The sequence below is a fragment of the Salmo salar genome, chromosome ssa02 (genome assembly GCF_905237065.1).
Source record: "Salmo salar chromosome ssa02, Ssal_v3.1, whole genome shotgun sequence".
NCBI classification, from domain to species: domain Eukaryota; kingdom Metazoa; phylum Chordata; class Actinopteri; order Salmoniformes; family Salmonidae; genus Salmo; species Salmo salar.
This window is the reverse complement of record NC_059443.1, coordinates 84,204,988-84,226,315: the sequence shown is the minus strand read 5'-3', so window position 1 is coordinate 84,226,315 and position 21,328 is coordinate 84,204,988. Positions and strand designations below refer to the sequence as shown.

Here is a 21,328-nt window from a genome sequence, read left to right as displayed (position 1 = left end):
TCTGTTGTATTCTGTTCTATTTTGCTCTGTTCTGTTCTATTCTGCTCTGCTCTGCTCAGTTCTATTCTGCTCTGCTCTGTTCTACTCTACTCTGCTCTGCTCTTTTCTGTTCTGCTCTGGCAGGAGAGGATATAAGGACAGACTCCTCAGCTGTGATGCAACACACACACACACACACACACACACACACACACACACACACACACACACACACACACACACACACACACACACACAGTAAGGGGGCTCCCATCTACCTTCCCCATACTCGTTCAGTTTTGATCTGTTAATTCCGCTTAATTGAGTTGGTAATGCAGTGTTGACGATGTGCGAGGTTTTGCCGGTTAATTGAGTCGGTAATGCAATGCTTTACCATTATCACCCACCGCTTGAAGAAACCCGGGTGCAGCTAACAATGAACAATGTTTGTGTGTGTGTGTGTGTGTGTGTGTGTGTGTGTGTGTGTGTGTGTGTGTGCGTGCGTGCGTGCGTATCCACATGTATAGTCAATAACAGCTCAGCCGTGCGTAATTGAAAGATCGGTGTTATGATCGTTGGGCACGCGGCGGGCAGATGATTTGACTGATAGTGAAAAGCTTATCGGTGGCGCGACATGCAACTACGGCACAGTGAACGGAGGGAGACAGAGCAGCGCCAGAATAAACTACTTGTTTCACAGCGAGAAGGCTCCGAGAAACCTCCCCCTGAGCCGCCGGTTTATTGGTGGTCATGTAGCCTTCCGTCTACATCCCAAACCCCCACAACACACAGGAAAGGACATCGTCATTAATATTGTCTCTCACATGCTGTTGTTTGTTTTTGGTCAAATCATATCTGCTCCTTTTTATTAGAGAGAGAGAAAGAGATTGAGGTAGAGAGAGAGAGAGGGAGGGAGAGAGAGAAAGAGAAATAGAGAGAGGGAGGGAGAGGGATGGAAATACAGTGAGGGAGAGAGGGAGGGAGAGAGGGAGAGGGAAAGAGAGTGTTGGAGAGAGGGAGGGAGGGAGTGAGTGAGAGGGAGGGAAAGAGAGCGAGGGAGAGGGAGTGAAAGAGAGTGAGGAAGAGAGAGGGAGGGAAAGGGGGTGAGGGAGAGACGGAGGGAGAGAGGGAGGGAAAGAGAGTGAAGAGGGAGAGTGAGGAAGAGAGAGGGAGGGAAAGAGAGTGAGTGAGTGAGTGAGTGAGTGAGTGAGTGAGTGAGTGAGTGAGTGAGTGAGTGAGTGAGGGAGGGAGGGAAAGAGAGTGAGGGAGGGAGGAAAGAGAGTGAGGGAGGGAAAGGGAGAGAGGGAGAGACGGAGGGAGAGAGAGGGAGGGAGGGAGAGAGAGTGAGTGAGTGAGTGAGTGAGGGAGGGAGGGAGGGAGGGAGGGAGGGAGGGAGGGAGGGAGGGAGGGAGGGAGGGAGGGAGGGAGGGAAGGAAGGAAGGAGGGAGGGAGGGAGGGAGGGAGGGAAGGAAGGAGAGAAACAGCTAAGTGCCTGTGATGTAGATGAATTGTAAGCTGAAGTTGGTTTTGAGGCGTGAAGAATTGCAAACCCGACCGCGTCATCAGATAGCTGTTGGCCGATATTCAATATGATATAACGGACCACACTAATAAAGAAATGACTCCCTTCCTTCTACCCCTCCCCCCCCTCTCTCTCGCTCTCTTCCATTCAAGAACACATATGTTTCTGTTAAATTAAGGAGACTGATTTCTATAAACTACCTTGCGCAGCTCAGCGGAGCGTAGGCGGTTATCTCGAGCTGGGTAGAGAGCTGTGCTTTCTCACCGACCTGAAAAACCAACCGACGTGCCCACTCCAACTGAGATTTCTTCAAATCCTTTTTTTTTTTTAGGTGACTATGATGTTGGATTATATTAAACTATAACTAGCCATTGACACATATATAAGTTGACCGCATTGCTCACTTGTTTTTTTTGTTGTTGGTGAGTTTGGGAGTGATATATATGTGTGTGTGAATGTGAGTGTGTGCAACCTATGTGACGGAATCCCCGTCCAGTCTTTAAGGAGCGGAGAGAGAGATGGGGGGAGGTGCGTGGACCTGTCCTCTCTCACTGCGGAACCCCGCGCGTTGAGCTGCCTGCCTGGAGATTCCAACCTTCTTTTTGGATTCAAATTATTTTTTAAACCCAACGATAGTTAACGAATTTTAATTGTTTTATTTTTATTTTCTGTCAAACTGTCTGGTGTGGTAATCGGGAAGACTTACCGTGAGGAATTGACCGTTTATCCGGGGAAGAAAAACAGGTGGATTAAGCGTTATTTTGGGGGGGCTTGATATCAACGGATGTGTTTGTGGATATGAGACGTTGTGGCTCCCTGGGCGCTCAGATGGAGTAGAAGGTTGCGATGTCCTCTCCAACTCGGCTTCTGGAGCGATGTGGCACAGAAATGAGGTGAGTAATAAGCTAGCTAGCTAACTAACGTTAACGATAAAACAGTCGTTTTTTTTTTTTTTTTTACATTCATGCGACACAACTGGACTACGCGCTGACAGAATGGTATGGTTTTAAAACCCACTTGTTCACTGCTAAAGTAGGCTAGAGCGGTGCTCCAAATCTCTCTCCCCCTTCCTTCCCCTCGGCCCCTCAGCAGCCCCTCGCTGTAGGCTAGGCAGTACCCTAGGCTCTCTCTCTCTGCCCACCAACCTGCGGAATGCCCTACATACCAACATGACAACCAGGCAGAACCCAGAAAACGGAGACGTCGTGAGAGGAATATTTAGTAGAGTTACCAGTGTCCCCGGGTCTACCTCCAACACCAATCAGGCAGTAAACTACATTAAAACACCTGGATTACAGATGTCTGTTTATTTGACCTCCTTGTGTGAGAAGGAAGGGGATTCGTGTTTTAGTCGTGTGAAAGGGAAACACAGTCAGTTAGGAACCCAGTCAGCCCTCCTACCTTCGACGCATTTTGCGTCCTCTGTTTGGAAACGGAGTCATTCAATCTGGAGAAAACTGGGTAGCCTTGTTTTGCGTCTGTCTTGGTAACATAACAACACGGAATTTCATACAAACACCACGGTGTAATTGACACTGTATAATGTCGTTATTCTTTTTTTTATCGGCAGACCAAGTTTGAACACTTTACTTGTTGGTTTGCTGACGCCGTGAGCACCGGAGCTTCGCGTGGGGGCGGGCGGCTGCGGGGCCGTGTATCTATCGTTAAAGATGACTGGGAGACCAAAGGGACATGCAGCCAGACCTCAGCCACACCAACTCTACCGCCACAGCTCCGCATGGTGACACTGAAGGTATGTCCGCCCTTCCGCCTGCCTGCTGCGGCCCTAAAATACAGGAGAGGGATGAGGACTGGATAGTGTGTGAGAGTGAGATAGTGTGTATGCGTGCGCGCAAGCGAGAGGAGAGGGCGGTATGTACGTGGCTCTGACTGTGTCCACCGCTAAGCGGAGCTGTTGTATAAACACTGTGTGTGTGTCAGCAGAGAGAGTTAGTGACGCTGCTGGCTGGCTGATGAGACAAATCATCATGAATTCACATCTAAAAATCCCAGCTTTCAGCTTTAGCGCAACCAAGTCACGTTGTAGAAACACATTCCTCCTCCCCTCATCACCTCTCCTTCCTCCTCTCTTTTCCTCTCTTTTCCTCTCTTTTCCTCTCCTCGCCTCTCCTCTCTTTTCCTCTCCTCTCCTCTCCTTTCTTCTCTTTTCTTCTCCTCTCTTTTCTTCTCCTCTCCTCTCTTTTCTTCTCTCCTCTCTTTTCTTCTCCTGTCTTTCCTTCTCTCTTTTCCTCTCCTCTCTTTTCTTCTCCTCTCTTTTCTTCTCCTCTCCTCTCTTTTCTTCTCTCCTCTCTTTTCTTCTCCTGTCTTTCCTTCTCTCTTTTCCTCTCCTCTCTTTTCCTCTCCTCTCTTTTCTTCTCCTCTCTTTTCTTCTCCTCTCTTTTCTTCTCCTCTCTTTTCTTCTCCTCTCCTCTCCTCTCCTCTCCTCTCCTCTCCTCTCCTCTCCTCTCCTCTCCTCTCCTCTCCTCTCCTCTCCTCTCCTCTCCTCTCCTCTCCTCTCTCATTGTATGTGTATGTATGTGTAAGAGACAGAACATGGGGGGCATCCTGAGAGGTTAAACTCTACAACACACACTGTATTGTATGGTGTGTACAGTGCTTGACTTGAACTGAAATAGCTGCGGGTGATGTTTATATTTAGGTGCAGGAACTCCACAATATGTTTGAGCTAATATTTTGTAAGAGGTGTAGGAAGTCAAGCAGTAGAAACGTTGAGATGCCGGTATTCAGTGCAGGTGAGATCCTGCCTAAGTCAAGCACTACGCTTGTATGTAACAGCTGTATCCTATCAGCCATGACAGGAGGTTAGAGGTTAGACCAGAGGTTAGACCAGAGGTTAGAGGTTAGACCAGAGGTTAGACCAGAGGTTAGAGTTTAGACCAGAGGTTAGAGTTTAGACCAGAGGTTAGAGGTTAGACCAGAGGTTAGATGTTAGACCAGAGGTTAGACCAGAGGTTAGAGGTTAGACCAGAGGTTAGAGGTTAGACCAGAGGTTAGAGGTTAGACCAGAGGTTAGACCAGAGGTTAGACCAGAGGTTAGACCAGAGATGAGATGTTAGGCCAGAGGTTAGGCCAGAGGTTTGACCAGAGGTTTGACCAGAGGTTTGACTAGAGGTTAGACCAGAGATTAGAGGTTAGACTAGAGATTAGAGATTAGAGCAGAGATTAGACCAGAGGTTAGAGGTTAGACTAGAGTTTACAGGTTAGAGCAGAGGTCAGACCAGAGGTTAGAAGTTTGACCAGAGTTTAGAGGTTAGAGCAGAGATTAGACCAGAGGTTAGAGGTTAGACCAGAGGTTAGACCAGAGGTTAGACCAGAGGTTAGACCAGAGGTTAGACCACAGGTTAGAGGTTAGACCAGATATTAGACAAGAGGTCAGAGGTTAGACCAGAGGTTAGACCAGAGGTTAGACCAGAGGTTAGACCAGAGGTTAGACCAGAGGTTAGACAGGGAATTAGTAGCTGGTTGAAATAGAACCTTTTACATCAGGGGTAGAAAATAGATTTAGCCGTGGGGAGATTTTACATCAGGGTAGGAATCTAGATTCAGCCGTGGGCAGATTTTACATCAGGGGTAGAAAAATAGATTCAGCTGTATGCAGATTTTACATCAGGGTAGGAATCTAGATCCAGCCGTGGGCAGATTTTACATCAGGGTAGGACTCTAGATTCAGCCGTGGGCAGATTTTACATCAGGGGTAGAAAAATAGATTCAGCTGTATGCAGATTTTACATCAGGGTAGGAATCTAGATTCAGCCGTGGGCAGATTTTACATCAGGGTAGGAATCTAGATTCAGCCGTGGGCAGATTTTACATCAGGGTAGGAATCTAGATTCAGCCGTGGGCAGATTTTACATCAGGGTAGGAATCTAGATTCAGCCGTGGGCAGATTTTACATCAGGGTAGGAATCTAGATTCAGCCGTGGGCAGATTTTACATCAGGGGTAGAAAAATAGATTCAGCTGTATGCAGATTTTACATCAGGGTAGGAATCTAGATTCAGCCGTGGGCAGATTTTACATCAGGGTAGGAATCTAGATTCAGCCGTGGGCAGATTTTACATCAGGGTAGGAATCTAGATTCAGCCGTGGGCAGATTTTACATCAGGGTAGGAATCTAGATTCAGCCGTGGGCAGATTTTACATCAGGGTAGGAATCTAGATTTAGCCGTGGGCAGATTTTACATCAGGGTAGGAATCTAGATTCAGCCGTGGGCAGATTTTACATCAGGGTAGGAATCTAGATTCAGCCGTGGGCAGATTTTACATCAGGGTAGCAATCTAGATTTAGCCGTGGGCAGATTTTACATCAGGGTAGGAATCTAGATTCAGCCGTGGGCAGATTTTACATCAGGGTAGGAATCTAGATTCAGCCGTGGGCAGATTTTTTGTCAGAGCGGATAGTCAGGGGGACGGAACTTAATTATAATAATTTGTACACAGCAAATTGATGCCCAGAAAGAGGTTATATTTCAAAATAACAATAATTTCATCCCTTGATGACATTGAGACACCATCACATCACAGGTTTTTATGCCTGGGAATACTTTACGTTGTTTTTAAAGTATTTTATGACCCCGAACTAAAATCCCGTGTTGCTGACCCCTGTCTTACACGTTGGTTTAAACAGCTGGTCCATTCTCACTGCTCACGTCCTGTGTTGGTAGCTGTGTGTGTGTGTGTGTGTGTGTGTGTGTGTGTGTGTAGATATGTGTGTGTGTGTGTGTGTGTGTGTGTGTGTGTGTGTGTGTGTGTGTGTGTGTGTGTGTGTGTGTACAACATATCTACACACACACGCGGTGTGACATACACACACACACACACACACACACACACACACACACACACACACACACACACACACACACACACACACACACACACACAACCCCAAAGTGGCAGAAGTGACTGTTTTGTAGCTTACTGAAGTATTTATGTGGAAAAAGCCACTAGGCTCTTTAACTAGCGGCTGCTCTGCTCTGCTTGGTGGTGGGGGGGGGGGGACTGACTGACTGGAGAACAGACTTGGTGTTTTCAGGAATAAAAACACACACACACACACACACACACACACACACACACACACAGAGGTATCATCATGCCCATTGAAACTAAACTGAGGAGCCACATTAATAATCTTAGTGAAATATACAAGACACACAGAACATCATAAAGATATTGAATTAGCCGTCAGTTCCCTCTCATCACACTGAGCCGGTGGTTCCTGTCTTCAGTGGTCCAATGCCAAGGGAAGTTGTGGTTCATGTCTTCAGTGGTCCAATGCCAAGGGAAGATGTGTTTCCTGTCTTCAGTGGTCCAATGCCAAGGGAAGTTGTGGTTCATGTCTTCAGTGGTCCAATGCCGAGGGAAGATGTGTTTCCTGTCTTCAGTGGTCCAATGCCAAGGGAAGTTGTGGTTCATGTCTTCAGTGGTCCAATGCCAAGGGAAGATGTGTTTCCTGTCTTCAGTGGTCCAATGCCAAGGAAGTTGTGTTTCATGTCTTCAGTCGTCCAATGCCAAGGGAAGATGTGTTTCATGTCTTCAGTGGTCCAATGCCAAGGGAAGATGTGTTTCCTGTCTTCAGTGGTCCAATGCCAAGGAAGATGTGTTTCCTGTCTTCAGTGGTCCAATGCCAAGGAAGATGTGTTTCATGTCTTCAGTGGTCCAATGCCAAGGGAAGATGTGGTTGTTAGTATTATTGGTTCCTGTGTTCAATGTTAGCTCTCTGTGTACATCCAAGGGCCAGCCGTGCTGCCCTGTTCTGAGCCAATTGTAATGTTCCTAGGTCCCTCTTTGTGGCACCTGACCACACGACTGAACAGTATTCCAGGTGGGACAAAACTAGGGCCTGTAGGACCTGCCTTGCTGTTAAGATGGCAGAGAAGCACTTTATTATGGACAGACTTCTCCCCATCTTAGCTACTGTTGTATCAATATGTTTTGACCGTGACAGTTTACAATCCAGGTTTACTCCAAGCAGTTTAGTCACCTCAACTTGCTCAATTTCTACATTATTCATTACAAGATTTAGTTGAGGTTTAGGCTATTATCCTCAGTAATGTTCTGTCCAAGTTGTCAGACCCCTGTGGCTTGACATTGTTGATACACCCCAATAATTTTTTTAAACTATTCCACACTCACTTTTACAGAATTCAAAATTACAATGCTTTTCTTTCATAATTTGGTCAGATATACTTGGATGTGTAGTGTCAGCATTTGTTGCTGGCATGTTATGCCTAAGTTTGATAATCTTGCCAATTAAAAAAACATTAAAGTAATTGGCAATATCAGTGGGTTTTGTGATGAATGAGCCATCTGATTCAATGAATGATGAAGCTGAATTTGCCTTTTTTGGCCAAAACTTCATTTAAGGTGCTCCAAAGCTTTTTAATATCATTCTTTATATCATTTATCTTTGTTTCATAGTCACATGATTTCTCAATTTGCACTACCTTTTCCAATCGGTTGTGCAGCCAGACCTGTTTGCCATTCCTGTTGCCTCATCTTTCTCAACCATAAAAATGTTTAAATTCCTCATCAATCCAAGGGGATTTGAACAGTTTCTACAGTCATTTTCTTAATGGGTGCATGCTCATTAGTAACTGGAATAAGCAATTTCATAAATGTGTCAAGTGCAGCATCTGGTTGCTCCTCATTAAACACCACAGACCAGCAAATATTCTTTACATCAGCAACATATGAATTACTACAAAACTTAATGTATGACCTCTTAAACACTATATTAGGCCAAGTCTTTGGAACTTTGGTGTTCCTAGATATGGCTACTATGTTGTGATCACTACATCCAATGGATTTGGATACTGCTTTCAAGCACATTTCTGCAGAATTAGTAAAGATGTGATCAATACATGTTGATGATTTAATTCCTGTGCTGTTTGTAACAACGCTGGTCTGTTGTCTGATAACCTGAACCGGCTTGCAGTTACTAGTTATAGTTTGAAGCTTTTTCTTGAGTGGGCAGCTTGTTGAAAGCCAGTCAATATTTAAATCACCCAGAAAATATACTTCTCTGTTGATATCACATACATTATCAAGCATTTCACACATATTATCCAGATATTGACTGTTAACACTTGGTCTATAGCAGCTTCCCACCAGAATGGGCTTTAGGTGAGGCAGATGAACCTGTAGCCATATTACTTCAACAGTATTTAACATGAGGTCATCTCTAAGCTTTACAGAAATGTGGTTCTGAATATAGACCGTGACACCGCCCCCCATTGGCATTTCTGTCTTTTCGGTAGATGTTATAACCATGTATTGACACCACTGTATCGTCAAAGGTATTATCTGTGTGAGTTTCAGAGATAGTCATAATATGAATGTTATCTGTTACTAGCAAGTTATTGATTTCATGAACCTTGTTTTTTAAGCTACACATGTTAACGTGGGCTATTTTTTAGCACTTTTCTGGGATGCTTGCTTGTTTTCATTGCTTTACTGGGAAGCTTAACAGAAGTAGACATGCTCATGTTATTTATGTTAGTGCCGGGTGAGCTGCACACAGTGGACTTCCTACTCGAGTACACGACCTCAGTGCTAACAGTATAATGCTGGTTCATAGGCACATGATTACTGCATACAATAGCTGTAGGATCAGTAGAGGCATTCAGGGCAGTTAGAGTGACATAAATTAGGTTACTTACATTGTGCCTTCCAATGCCCCTGGGATAATGTAAATTTTGCTGAAGCATTATGACAAGTCAGCGACACAATGGTAGGGATTAACTGAGCTGGGCTTGGGTCATTGATAAGTCATTGTCTCAACGCAGCCTTATAATGGGCTTGGGTCATTGATAAGTCATTGTCTCAACGCCTCCTTATAATGGGCTTGGGTCATTGATAAGTCATTGTCTCAACGCAGCCTTATAATGGGCTTGGGTCATTGATAAGTCATTGTCTCAACGCAGCCTTATAATGGGCATGAAACTGGGTGGAATACGCTCCAAATGTTGTTGTGGTTCGACAAGAACACTTCCATTTTGCCAAGGCGGAGATGAGTGTCTGAGATAGAGGCACGAGCGGACAGCAGTGGACTCATCAATTCAGGCTTCAAGTCGTAGGCCTAATGACAATGGCAGAATGTAATTAAAATACAGCTATGTGTTTTATAACAGCTGTCCCCTACCATTCTGTATCTCATCTGGCCATGATTTGGAGTCCCATAGGGCGTCGCCTGGGTTCGGCCTGTGTAGGCCGTCGTAAATAACAATTAATTCTTGAACTGACTTGCCTAGTTTAAATAAAGATTTAAATCGAAAAATTTAAAAAGTTAAACATTGAAATGTATCACGTTGAGGGTGCACAGTGCTCTGTCTGGATACTGGAATTATTTTTGTGACGAACGTCTGCGGGTATCCTACAGGAAGTGATTGTTGGAACATCAGATGAAAACTTCATGAATGGTTTGTGTTTATGCTACATTGTAAAAGGTCATACATGTTAAAAGTGAGATGACAGATCTCTGCTAGACAACACAGACATCAGATATCATTCTACATGTCAGTCTATGATTACACCCCCTAGGCTATAAAAAACAACTAACTCTATGGGTAGTGACTGTAGTAGGGAATCATGCCTTTTAGCAATGAAGCTAACACTATGATTAGTTAGCGTAGCGGTGGCTAATAGCGTTGCATGGGAAGTGAGTGTAAACGGGGCCCCATCGGCTAGTGCTGACGCTAATGCTATGAGAAGTGACTACGAGCGGTAGCTAATGTCTGTTAGCGTAGCGGTGGCTAATAGCGTAGCATGGGAAGTGAGTTTAAACGGGGGCCCATCGGCTTGCGCTGACGCTAACGCTATGAGAAGTGACTACGAGCGGTTGCTAATGTCTGTTAGTGTAGCGCTGATGCTATTAACTCCACTGGAAGTGTGTGTGAACGGGGCCCATCGGCTAGCGCTGACGCTAATGCTCTGTGACGCAAGCGGAGTGGCAGATCATTTAACGACGTATGCTAAGTGACTCTGCTGCTGGAGGCTGCCAGGGGCGTGGTCAGAGGCAGTAGGGCAGTAAAAACTAAGGAGAGGAGGAGGAGAGGAACAGGGGAGGGATAAACAGAAAGAGCAGAGTGCCGGCTGGCTAACTAATGTCCTAATTAGACAGGGTGTGAAGAGAGGAGACAATTAGGCCGAGAGAGAGGGAGAGAGAGAGAGGGAGAGGGGGAAAGAGAGAGAGAGAGAGAGGGAGAGAGGGAGAGGGGGAGAGGGAGAGGGGGAAAGAGAGAGAGAGAGGGAGAGAGGGAGAGAGAGAGGGAGAGGGGGAGAGGGAGAGAGAAAGAGAGAGAGAGAGAGAGAGAGAGAGAGGAGAGCGAAGGAGTAAATTCAGACAGATGGAGCGAGAGGGATGGAGAGAAAGAGAGAGAGAACATTTATTCACAGTGAACATCTAATGGTCCAATGAGCTGGAGGCATCTCCCACCAAATTGCTTCCACCAATGGCTTCCTTTAGTCCCGCTAACTAACACGAGAGAGGAGGAGAGGCTATGGCCCTAACAGCCTTGACACACACACACACACACACACACACACACACACACACACACACACACAGCCCTAATACCCAACCAGACGCCCCGGGGACAAATACGACTCGAAACGACGTGTCACACGGCCCCAGATATTCATTGGTCTGATCGCTTTATGGAAAAACATCATTTTAAATTCCATGATGAAAATATTATATAAACTAATTGATAAAATATGATGTGAATAAACTGTTACAATATGATATCAGTCTAACAGCCAAACAGTTGTGATGGTTTATAAATAATCATTAATAACCAGGCAGTTAATTGATGGACAGATTCAATTATTATACAATTATTCTGTTCAGCTGGTTGATTTAATTAAGAGTCAGTGATTAAGATTCGGTCCACCTCCCACTCTGTTCCCAGAGCAGTTACTATACAACTAGTATAACAGCTGTCTCTAAACCAGTAAACTATAGAAGGATGGGACAGGGTCAGGGTTCTAGACAATATGTTGATAGATGGTGGAGAGAAAGGTTTAGAGGGATACAGTCTACTGTAGAGGGAGTCAGACAGACAGGGGAGAGAAAGGTTTAGAGGGATACAGTCTACTGGGTTACTGTAGAGGGAGTCAGACAGACAGGGAGAGAAAGGTTTAGAGGGATACAGTCTACTGGGTTACTGTAGAGGGAGTCAGACAGACAGGGAGAGAAAGGTTTAGAGGGATACAGTCTACTGGGTTACTGTAGAGGGAGTCAGACAGACAGGGAGAGAAAGGTTTAGAGGGATACAGTCTACTGGGTTACTGTAGAGGGAGTCAGACAGACAGGGAGAGAAAGGTTTAGAGGGATACAGTCTACTGGGTTACTGTAGAGGGAGTCAGACAGACAGGGAGAGAAAGGTTTAGAGGGATACAGTCTACTGGGTTACTGTAGAGGGAGTCAGACAGACAGGGAGAGAAAGGTTTAGAGGGATACAGTCTACTGGGTTACTGTAGAGGGAGTCAGACAGACAGGGAGAGAAAGGTTTAGAGGGATACAGTCTACTGGGTTACTGTAGAGGGAGTCAGACAGACAGGGGAGAGAAAGGTTTAGAGGGATACAGTCTACTGGGTTACTGTAGAGGGAGTCAGACAGACAGGGAGAGAAAGGTTTAGAGGGATACAGTCTACTGGGTTACTGTAGAGGGAGTCAGACAGACAGGGGAGAGAAAGGTTTAGAGGGATACAGTCTACTGGGTTACTGTAGAGGGAGTCAGACAGACAGGGAGAGAAAGGTTTAGAGGGATACAGTCTACTGGGTTACTGTAGAGGGAGTCAGACAGACAGGGGAGAGAAAGGTTTAGAGGGATACAGTCTACTGGGTTACTGTAGAGGGAGTCAGACAGACAGGGGAGAGAAAGGTAGAGTGGGAGCATGAGAGAGAGAGAGCATGGAGCCAGGCTCCATCAATCAATGACCTACCTACCTCACAGAGCCAGGCTCCATCAATCAAATACCTAACTCACAGAGCTAGGCTCCATCAATCAAATACCTAACTCACAGAGCCAGGCTCAATCAATCAATGACCTACCTACCTCACAGAGCCAGGCTCCATCAATGAAATACCTAATTCACAGAGCTAGGCTCCATCAATCAAATACCTAACTCACAGAGCCAGGCTCCATCAATCAAATACCTAACTCACTGAGCCAGCCTTCATCAATCAATTACTTATCTACCACCTCCAATCACCAAGCTACTATTGATTAGGAGGGGTGACCTATCGCATGCCACATACTCGTGTCTGTGTGTGTGTGTTCGTGTGTGTGTGTGTGTGTGTGTGTGTGTGTGTGTGTGTGTGTGTGTGTGTGTGTGTGTGTGTGTGTGTGTGTGTGTGTGTGTGTTACGGCCAGTCAGTGGGAGTGAGTTGTTGCTCTGTCCAAGGTCACCGCTGACTGGAATCTGAAATCTGATCAGTAACTGTGTGTTTTACAGGGTTCCAGTGGAATCTGAAATCTGATCAGTAACTGTGTGTTCTACAGGGTTCCAGTATGGGCCGTTTGGGCTGGGTCCTCCTCACCCTCCCAGCCCTGCTTTCCCAGATCAGTGTACCAGCAGCGGCCCAGAAGCCACCTGGGCTAAGTGTGGGGGTGATCTTGGGTCAGACGCGGCCAATCAGTGACCAGGATATAATCCCGGTGAGGCGGAACGACGACCCTGTGGAGCTGACTGTCACCATCCTGAGAATCAACCAGACAGACCCCAAGACTGTCATCACACAGGTAGGTAGGGGAGGGGGTTCTGTAGGTTACAAACCAGAATGTTGGGTAGGTGGACTTGCATGTGGGATAATGTCACGCCCTGACCTTAGATTGCCGTTTATTTTCCCTTTTTTGGGGTTAGGTCAGGGTGTGATGTGGGGTGGGCATTCTATGCCAGTCTATGTTTTGTATTTCTTTGTGTTGAGCCGAGTATGGTTCCTAATCAGAGGCAGCTGTCTATCGTTGTCTCTGATTAGGAATCATACTTAGGCAGCCCTTTTCCCTCCTTCTGTTGTGGGATCTTGTTTTTGCACAGCTCTGTAAAGCCTGCAGAACGTGATGTTCGTTGTCCGTTATTTGTTGTTTTGCTTTAGTGTTCTGAGTTTAAATACATATTTATCATGAGCACTCAACACGCTGCACCTTGGTCTACTCCTTTTGACGATCGTCACAGAAGATCCCACCTCAATATGACCAAGCAGCGTGGGCTGGACCAGTGGACTTTTTAGGAGATTAGGAGGAATATATCATGGACTTTGGAAGAAATAGTGGCAGGAGAAAAGAGCCTGCCAGGGAAGCAGGCGAAAGCAGCGAAGGAGGGACAGCTACGAAGTCGGGAAGGAAGGCTACAGAAACCCCAATAAAAAAATTTTGGGGGGGCACATGGAGCAGTCGGCGGAGCCGAGGAGTGAACCAGAGCCAATCCGTGACAAAAGGGAGAATTTGGAGAAGAGAGAAATAGGAGAGTTGTTGAGTTGGTTGAGGATGCACAAGTTTTTCCCAAAGGAACGTGTCGTCAGTTTGGTGCCACCTGAGTCAGCTCCCCGTACACGTCCTAGAAGTGTGTGGAAGTTCCGGAACAATTGATACCGGCTATACACACCAGGTCTCCAGTACGTCTCAACAGCCCGGTACGTCCTGTGCCTACTCCTCGCATTCGCCCTGAAATGCGTGTCACCAGTCTGGTGCCACCTGTCCCGGCTCCACGCACTAGGCCTTCAGTGCGCATGCCCAGTCCAGAGCTTCCGGCGACAGTTCCCAGTCCAGAGCTTCCGGCGACAGTTCCCAGTCCAGTGCTTCCGGCGACAGTTCCCAGTCCAGTGCTTCCGGCGGCAGTTCCCAGTCCAGAGCTTCCGGCGACAGTTCCCAGTCCAGAGCTTCCGGCGACAGTTCCCAGTCCAGAGCTTCCGGCGACAGTTCCCAGTCCAGAGCTTCCGGCGACAGTTTACAGTCCGGAACCTCCTGTGACGGCCTGCAGTCCGGAACCTCCTGAGACGGTCTACAGTCCGGAACCTCCTGAGACGGCCTACAGTCCGGAACCTCCAGCGACGGCCTCCAGTCCGAAACCTCCAGCGACGGCCTCTAGTCCGGAACCTCCAGTGGTGGTCTGCAGTCCAGAGTCTTCAGCGGAGGTCTGCAGTCCAGAGTCTTCAGCAGCGGTCTGCAGTCCAGAGTCTTCAGCGGCGGTCTGCAGTCCAGAGTCTTCAGCGGCGGTCTGCAGTCCAGAACCTCCAGTGGGGGTTTCCAGTTCTGAGCCTCCGGTGATGATCCACGGTCTGGTTCCTCCGGAGACACAAGAACGGAGGGATCAGCGGGCGGAGTGTGGGCTACGCCCCAAACCAGAGCCGCCGCCAAGAGTAGATGCCCACCCGGGCCCTTCCCTATAGGCTCAGGTTTGCGGGGGGGCATACTATCACGCCCTGACCTTAGATTGCTGTTTATTTTCCCTTTTTTTGGGGTTAGGTCAGGGTGTGATGTGGGGTGGGCAAGCCTGCAGAATGTGACGATCGTTTTCCGTTATTTGTTGTTTTGCTTTAGTGTTCTGAGTTTAAATAAATATTTATCATGAGCACTCAACACGCTGCACCTTGGTCTACTCCTTTTGACGACCGTCACAGATAACTTTAATTACCTGTGTATAACACCTACCCGCGTACAACACCTACCCGCATGTACACCTACCTGTGTGTATAACACCTACGTGTGTATAACACCTACCTGTATATATACCTACCTGTGTGTATAATACCTACCCATATATAACACCTACCCGTATATAACACCTACCTGTATATAACATCTACCTGTGTGTATAACACCTACCCGCGTACAACACCTACCCGCATGTACACCTACCTGTGTGTATAACACCTACGTGTGTATAACACCTACCTGTATATAACACCTACCTGTGTGTATAATACCTACCCGTATATAACACCTACCCGTATATAACACCTACCCGTATATAACACCTACCTGTATATAGCATCTACCTGTGTGTATAACACCTACCTGTGTTTATAACAACTACCTGTATATAACATCCTACATGTGTTTATAAACCTACCTGTATAAAAACCTACCTGTGTATATAACACCTACCCGTGTATAACACATACCTGTGTGTATAACACCTACCTGTGTTTATAACAACTACCTGTATATAACATCCTACATGTATTTATAAACCTACCTGTATGAAAACCTACCTGTGTATATAACACCTACCCGTGTATAACACATACCTGTGTGTATAACACCTACCCGTGTATAACACATACCTGTGTGTATAACACCTACCTGTGTTTAACACCTACCTGTGTATAACACCTACCTGTGTAAATAACACATACCTGTGTTTATTACACCTACCTGTAAAAAGACCTACCTGTGTGTATAATACTTACCTGTGTATATAACACATACGTATGTGTATAACACCTACCTGTGTATAACACCTACCTGTATAACATCTACCTGTGTATAACTCCTACCTGTGTATAAAACATACCTGTGTGTGTATAATACCTACCTGTGTGTATAATACCTACCCGTGTATAACACATACGTATGTGTATAATACCTACCTGTGTATAATACCCACCTGTGTATAACACCTACCTGTGTATAACACCTACCTGTATATAACATCTACCTGTGTATATAACACCTACCTGTGTACAACACATACCTGTGTGTGTATAACACCTACCTGTGTGTATAATACCTACCCGTGTATATAATACCTACCCGTGTATAACACCTACCTGTGTATAACACCTACCTGTGTATAACACCTACCTGTGTATTACACCTACCTGTGTATAACACCTACCTGTTTGTTTCAGCTACCTGTATAAAAACCTTCCTGTGTGTATAACATCTACCTGTGTATATAACACCTACCCGTGTATATAACACCTACCCGTGTTTAACACCTACCTGTGTGTATAACACCTACCTACATATAACACCTACCTGTGTCTATGACACCTACCTTTGTCTATAACACCTACCTTTGTCTATAACACCTACCTGTGTATATAACACCTACCTGTGTGTTTGATAACAGGTGTGTGAGCTGCTCCAGAAGAAGCCTCTCCATGGTCTTGTCTTCGCTGACGGGTCGGACCAGGAAGCTATCTCTCAGATCCTGGACTTCCTGTCCTCTCAAACATCACTTCCTGTCCTGGGGGTGTACGGGGGATCCTCCATGATCATGGCAGATAAGGTCAGAACACAGAGTTCTACTTCCTCCTCATTACACTGGCTTCCTTTCTTCTCTGTTCTCTCTCTTCTCTACCTCTCTTTCCTCAGAGTTCTACTTCCTCCTCATTATACTGGCTTTCTGTCTTCTCTGTTCTCTCTCTACTCTACCTCTCTTTCAGTTTCTGCTCTTCATTTCTCTGTGTTCTTCACTCTCCACCGATTTGAAACAGTTTGTAATGTAACAGGGTGAACTTTGCTCTTTTTTACCAGGTAGACATTTTTTTGTGTGTTTTCCTGTGTGGTTTACAAATGATTATTGCTTACAGTATACTACTTACTACTTAGAGCAAGTTGTAAGGTTAGTTATCTGAAGTAAGATGGTGAGAGTTAAACCTAGTTAAGTTACCACCATTTTATGTATTCAGTGGTTATCTAGATCATATAGGTGTCTTTCTCTCTCCGTTTGTGCTCCTCACTAGACACTGTAGTGAAGTAGTCGGAGAGGGTGAAAGAAAAACGGTGGAAGTAGCCTAGCTATAATGCTAATGGTAGCTCACAGTAAAATGGTGGAAGTAGCCTAGCTATAATGCTAATGGTAGCTCACAGTAAAATGGTGGAAGTAGCCTAGCTATAATGCTAATGGTAGCTCATAGGAAAATGGTGGAAGTAGCCTAGCTATAATGCTAATGGTAACTCAAATTAAAATGGTGGAAGTAGCCTAGCTATAATGGTAATGGTAGCTCAAATTAAAATGGTGGAAGTAGCCTAGATATAATGCTAATGGTATATCAAAGTAAAATGGTGGAAGTAGCTTAGCTATAATGCTAATGGTAGCTCATAGTAAAATGGTGGAAGTAGCCTAGCTATAATGCTAATGGTAACTCAAATTAAAATGGTGGAAGTAGCCTAGCTATTATGCTAATGGTAGCTCAAAGTTAAATGGTGGAAGTAGCCTAGCTATAATGCTAATATAGCTCAAAGTAAAATGGTCTGTTGTGTCTTGACTATCATTTAATGTTGTTTGACTGTTATTTTATGAAATAATTACATATCAGGTTAAATTATTATGCGATTCAATTAATCATATAACAATTAATTAAGTAGTAATCTGGGGCACCACGGTAAAAGTTATTTAACGTGTTACCGTTTCCCGACTGAACTCTAAAGATATAAATATATCTTCCATTAGTCACAGACAATTCGTTAATTCTTATTTATCTCGAGTCTCATTCTGAATGTCAAAAAATTCTAGGATATCTGCACAAACCCTAACATAAATGATGAATCAGCGATATACACACTGACTTAATCATTTATTTACTAACTAAATAATCACACAGAATTACATAAACACAAAAAAACAGGACAGCTTACACATTGATTACTGCACAATGTAATGAAAAGTCCCTAGTGGACTAAACCGATATGACGGCTTGTTACACAAAATGGCGGATTCAAAAGAGAGGAAAGGATTTCCACAATTGTTCATAAAGCTGATAACTACGCTCATGGAAATGCGAATTCTTTGCACATGAACGGCTGCTCATTCGAATGAATTGCAATGTACATATTTACGTGTGTATGTCTTTGCTGTCTCTCTGTTGTAAAATACTCAATTCATCTACAGGGAGTAATTCTACAGAAAGTCTCTGGTTGTCCACCAGAGGTCACCATGTCCTATGTATCTTCTTGATTTTCAGAGTGTCTGTGAGAATGGATCCTCCAGAGGTCTACCCCGCATTGTTCAGCGGGCTCTGTTCATTAGAATAGAGGTATCTATAGTGGTGAGAGGAAATTGTTCTTTGTCTTCTTGTCTTCAGGCCGAGTTTACTAGACTAAAGTACTTAAACAGCTGCAGACTGAATGTTCCTGTGTAGTCTTCTCCTTCTTCTTCTTCTTCTTCTTCGAGAGAGAGTTTCAACCATTCCGTACCTTTCAGCTCACGCTGTCGGTCCCGCTGGTCTAATGTAGAGCTGGAACCATTTTACACATCCGTAGCAACCCGGCAATGTACTGGTCTCTAGAGAATTAAATTCCTACCATTTCAACGCTCAGCCACGCTCCACGTTTTTCTAGTCTCATAGAGTCTAACCATTCGTGACGTCCGGTTCAACACCGTCCGCCTGCTTGGTCTTATATGTTAATTCTTCACGAGGGGTTTTATGCACTCTGGCAAAAGGGGCGTTCCATGACGCCGACATAATGTCTGTGCTCATGTGGGTGTGGTCACTGACTGGTTAAGACTTTATATGAAAAACAATTCTCTCATTTAGAAGGCTAACATCACATTACATCTTCTCACAAATAGTTTCATATTTAATGATGTAAGTTCCACAACATTTAGATGTGCCTCTGATAACTGGGACGCATACATTTGTAGAGGTACAGTTATTTAGTTGTACCGTCCTTCATGATATCACAAAACAACAACTGTTGGACATGGTAATTCTTTATGTACCCACGGACCATTCCCAATGTGTCACGGTTGTTGTAGGAATGAGCGGACCTAAGTGCAGCGTGTGTGTCGTTCCACATTTTATTTATACTGTGAAACTATGCAATACATAAATAAACTTGAATGACAAAAAAACAACAAACCGTGGCGCAGAGGTGAAACAGACACCACTCAAAACTAATCTCCCACAAACCCAGGTGGAAAAAAACCCTACTTAAGTATGATCTCCAATTAGAGACAACGAGGACCAGCTGCCTCTAATTGGAGATCATCCCAAACAAAACCAACATAGAAATACAAAACTAGAACATGAACATGAAGAAAAACACCCCCTGTCACGCCCTGACCTACTCTACCATAGAAAATAACATCTTACTATGGTCAGGACGTGACACAATGTTTGGATCACAGAAATATTGTTTCATTATCCAGCCTTTTGATGTTGTATTTTTGGCAGGAACAATATCTTTGTAACAAAAGGTTTCTTTCCCCTCCATCCTGCAGAGCCCAAAGGCAGAGTTTCTACAAGTTATTTACGACCGTCATAAAATGGCCAACTTCACCCCTCTCCCCCCTCTGCGGGAGAGAGAGAGAGAGCTGTAGAGTGGACTCACTGTAACTTGAATCCTTCATATCCTCACAGGAGAGTCATGACAGATCTTTCTCTCTCTGTTTGTGTTCCTCACTAAACACTGATGTGAAGTGGTTTGAGGGTGAAAGTATAATGGTGGAGGTAGCCTAGCTACTCAAAGCTGAAATCCATCTGTCACATGCACAGAATACAACAGATGTAGACTTTACAGTTAAAAGCTTTGGAACATCTGCATTTTAAAAAGTCTAAGTCCATGTAATATATCCTACACAATAATATCCTACACAATAAATCCATTATTTATTTTAGACAGGTCTAAATAAACATGATATGAAGAAAATGTAGTCTATTTCAGAAGAATAGAATAGTATACTCTGAGTTGTCCTTATGTTAGGCCCTGATCTGGCTATGCCATATGTTTGTGGGCTACACTTGTTCATTTAGCAGACAAGATTTGCTTAGAATTCAGTGACATTATTTAATATTTTATTTGATAGTGTTTTATTTTATTTTATAGTACGATAATAAGACAATAGAACATAGCTGAATAAAATATAAAGGATATTTTCTCTAAACGATTTGAGGGAGTGATCACATGCAGCTATTCTGTGTTAAGCGGTTAACAAAGAAACTGTTACTTATGCAACTTTAGTTGTGATACAAACATTGGGCTATATGTTTTGATTTTGTATACATTCTAAGGCTGCATGATGCGACTAATGAAGATTTGAAAAAAGTCGCATGAAAGGCCGGAGCTCTGCTTTGTTTTTTTTGCGCAGGCTGTACACACTTCATCAGTCTCTCATTCACAATTTGACAAGCACTTGATAATAGTCTCACTAGGCCTCGAATTTCACGGCGGCATCCCACTTGTGTTGCCGTAATGCCACCTAAAAAAATCCATGCCTTTTGTGACCAAAGTGGCCGTTGTGCCCTTGGGCTGAATATAATAATTACAATTCCCTACTTCCAGCTACCAATCGCCGTGCTCCGAAGCACCTCTCACTCACATCGCTCTCTCAGATATATAAATTCTTCTTAGCCAATAGCCATCATGTGATCGGGTCCTTCTCACAGGCATTTCAGCTGAGAAGTAGGCTACACGTGAAGACAGACACGTTACTGATGCAACAATGCCTTCTTAGATGTTAGAAGAACTGTCCACATTTACTTTTCGTCAGCCAATCAGATGAGCAGGCTTACGAACAGCAAAACCACTAGCCTATGTCAATCTACTATCCCCAATAGTACACCAGTTGAGCTATTCTATTGGTCAACTTGTCCTTCTGTGCACAAAATAAATATTCCAAACATTTTCTGGGACAGTTGTGGGATGCGATAGATCCCAAATTAATACAACCGCTAGCATCAAAAAACCTTTTAAAAGCAATTAGGCAGATTAGAACGTTTAGCTTAAAATGTTGATAAACTATTAGGCTATTTCTTCACATTATAAGCGCACCAATGCGAACACGGCAGTAGGCTATAAGTGCAAATGTTCCAAAATGCAATCAATTAGCAGGACAACACTGTTCTCAA

The 21,328-nt window shown here is 44.6% G+C and overlaps 1 protein-coding gene across 1 annotated transcript in view; it reads left to right on the top strand.

The window, feature by feature from the left end:
• The first annotated feature begins 1,766 nt into the window (after positions 1–1,766).
• LOC106596777 (glutamate receptor ionotropic, NMDA 2A) overlaps positions 1,767–21,328 on the top strand; it is a 190,448-nt gene continuing 170,886 nt past the window's right edge. The window contains exons 1-4 of the mRNA XM_045711321.1: positions 1,767–2,394; positions 3,072–3,254; positions 13,032–13,271; positions 16,606–16,764. Of these exons, the coding sequence (XP_045567277.1) occupies positions 2,377–2,394; positions 3,072–3,254; positions 13,032–13,271; positions 16,606–16,764 (600 nt within the window). The 5' untranslated portion in view covers positions 1,767–2,376. The remainder of the gene's footprint in view (positions 2,395–3,071; positions 3,255–13,031; positions 13,272–16,605; positions 16,765–21,328) is intronic.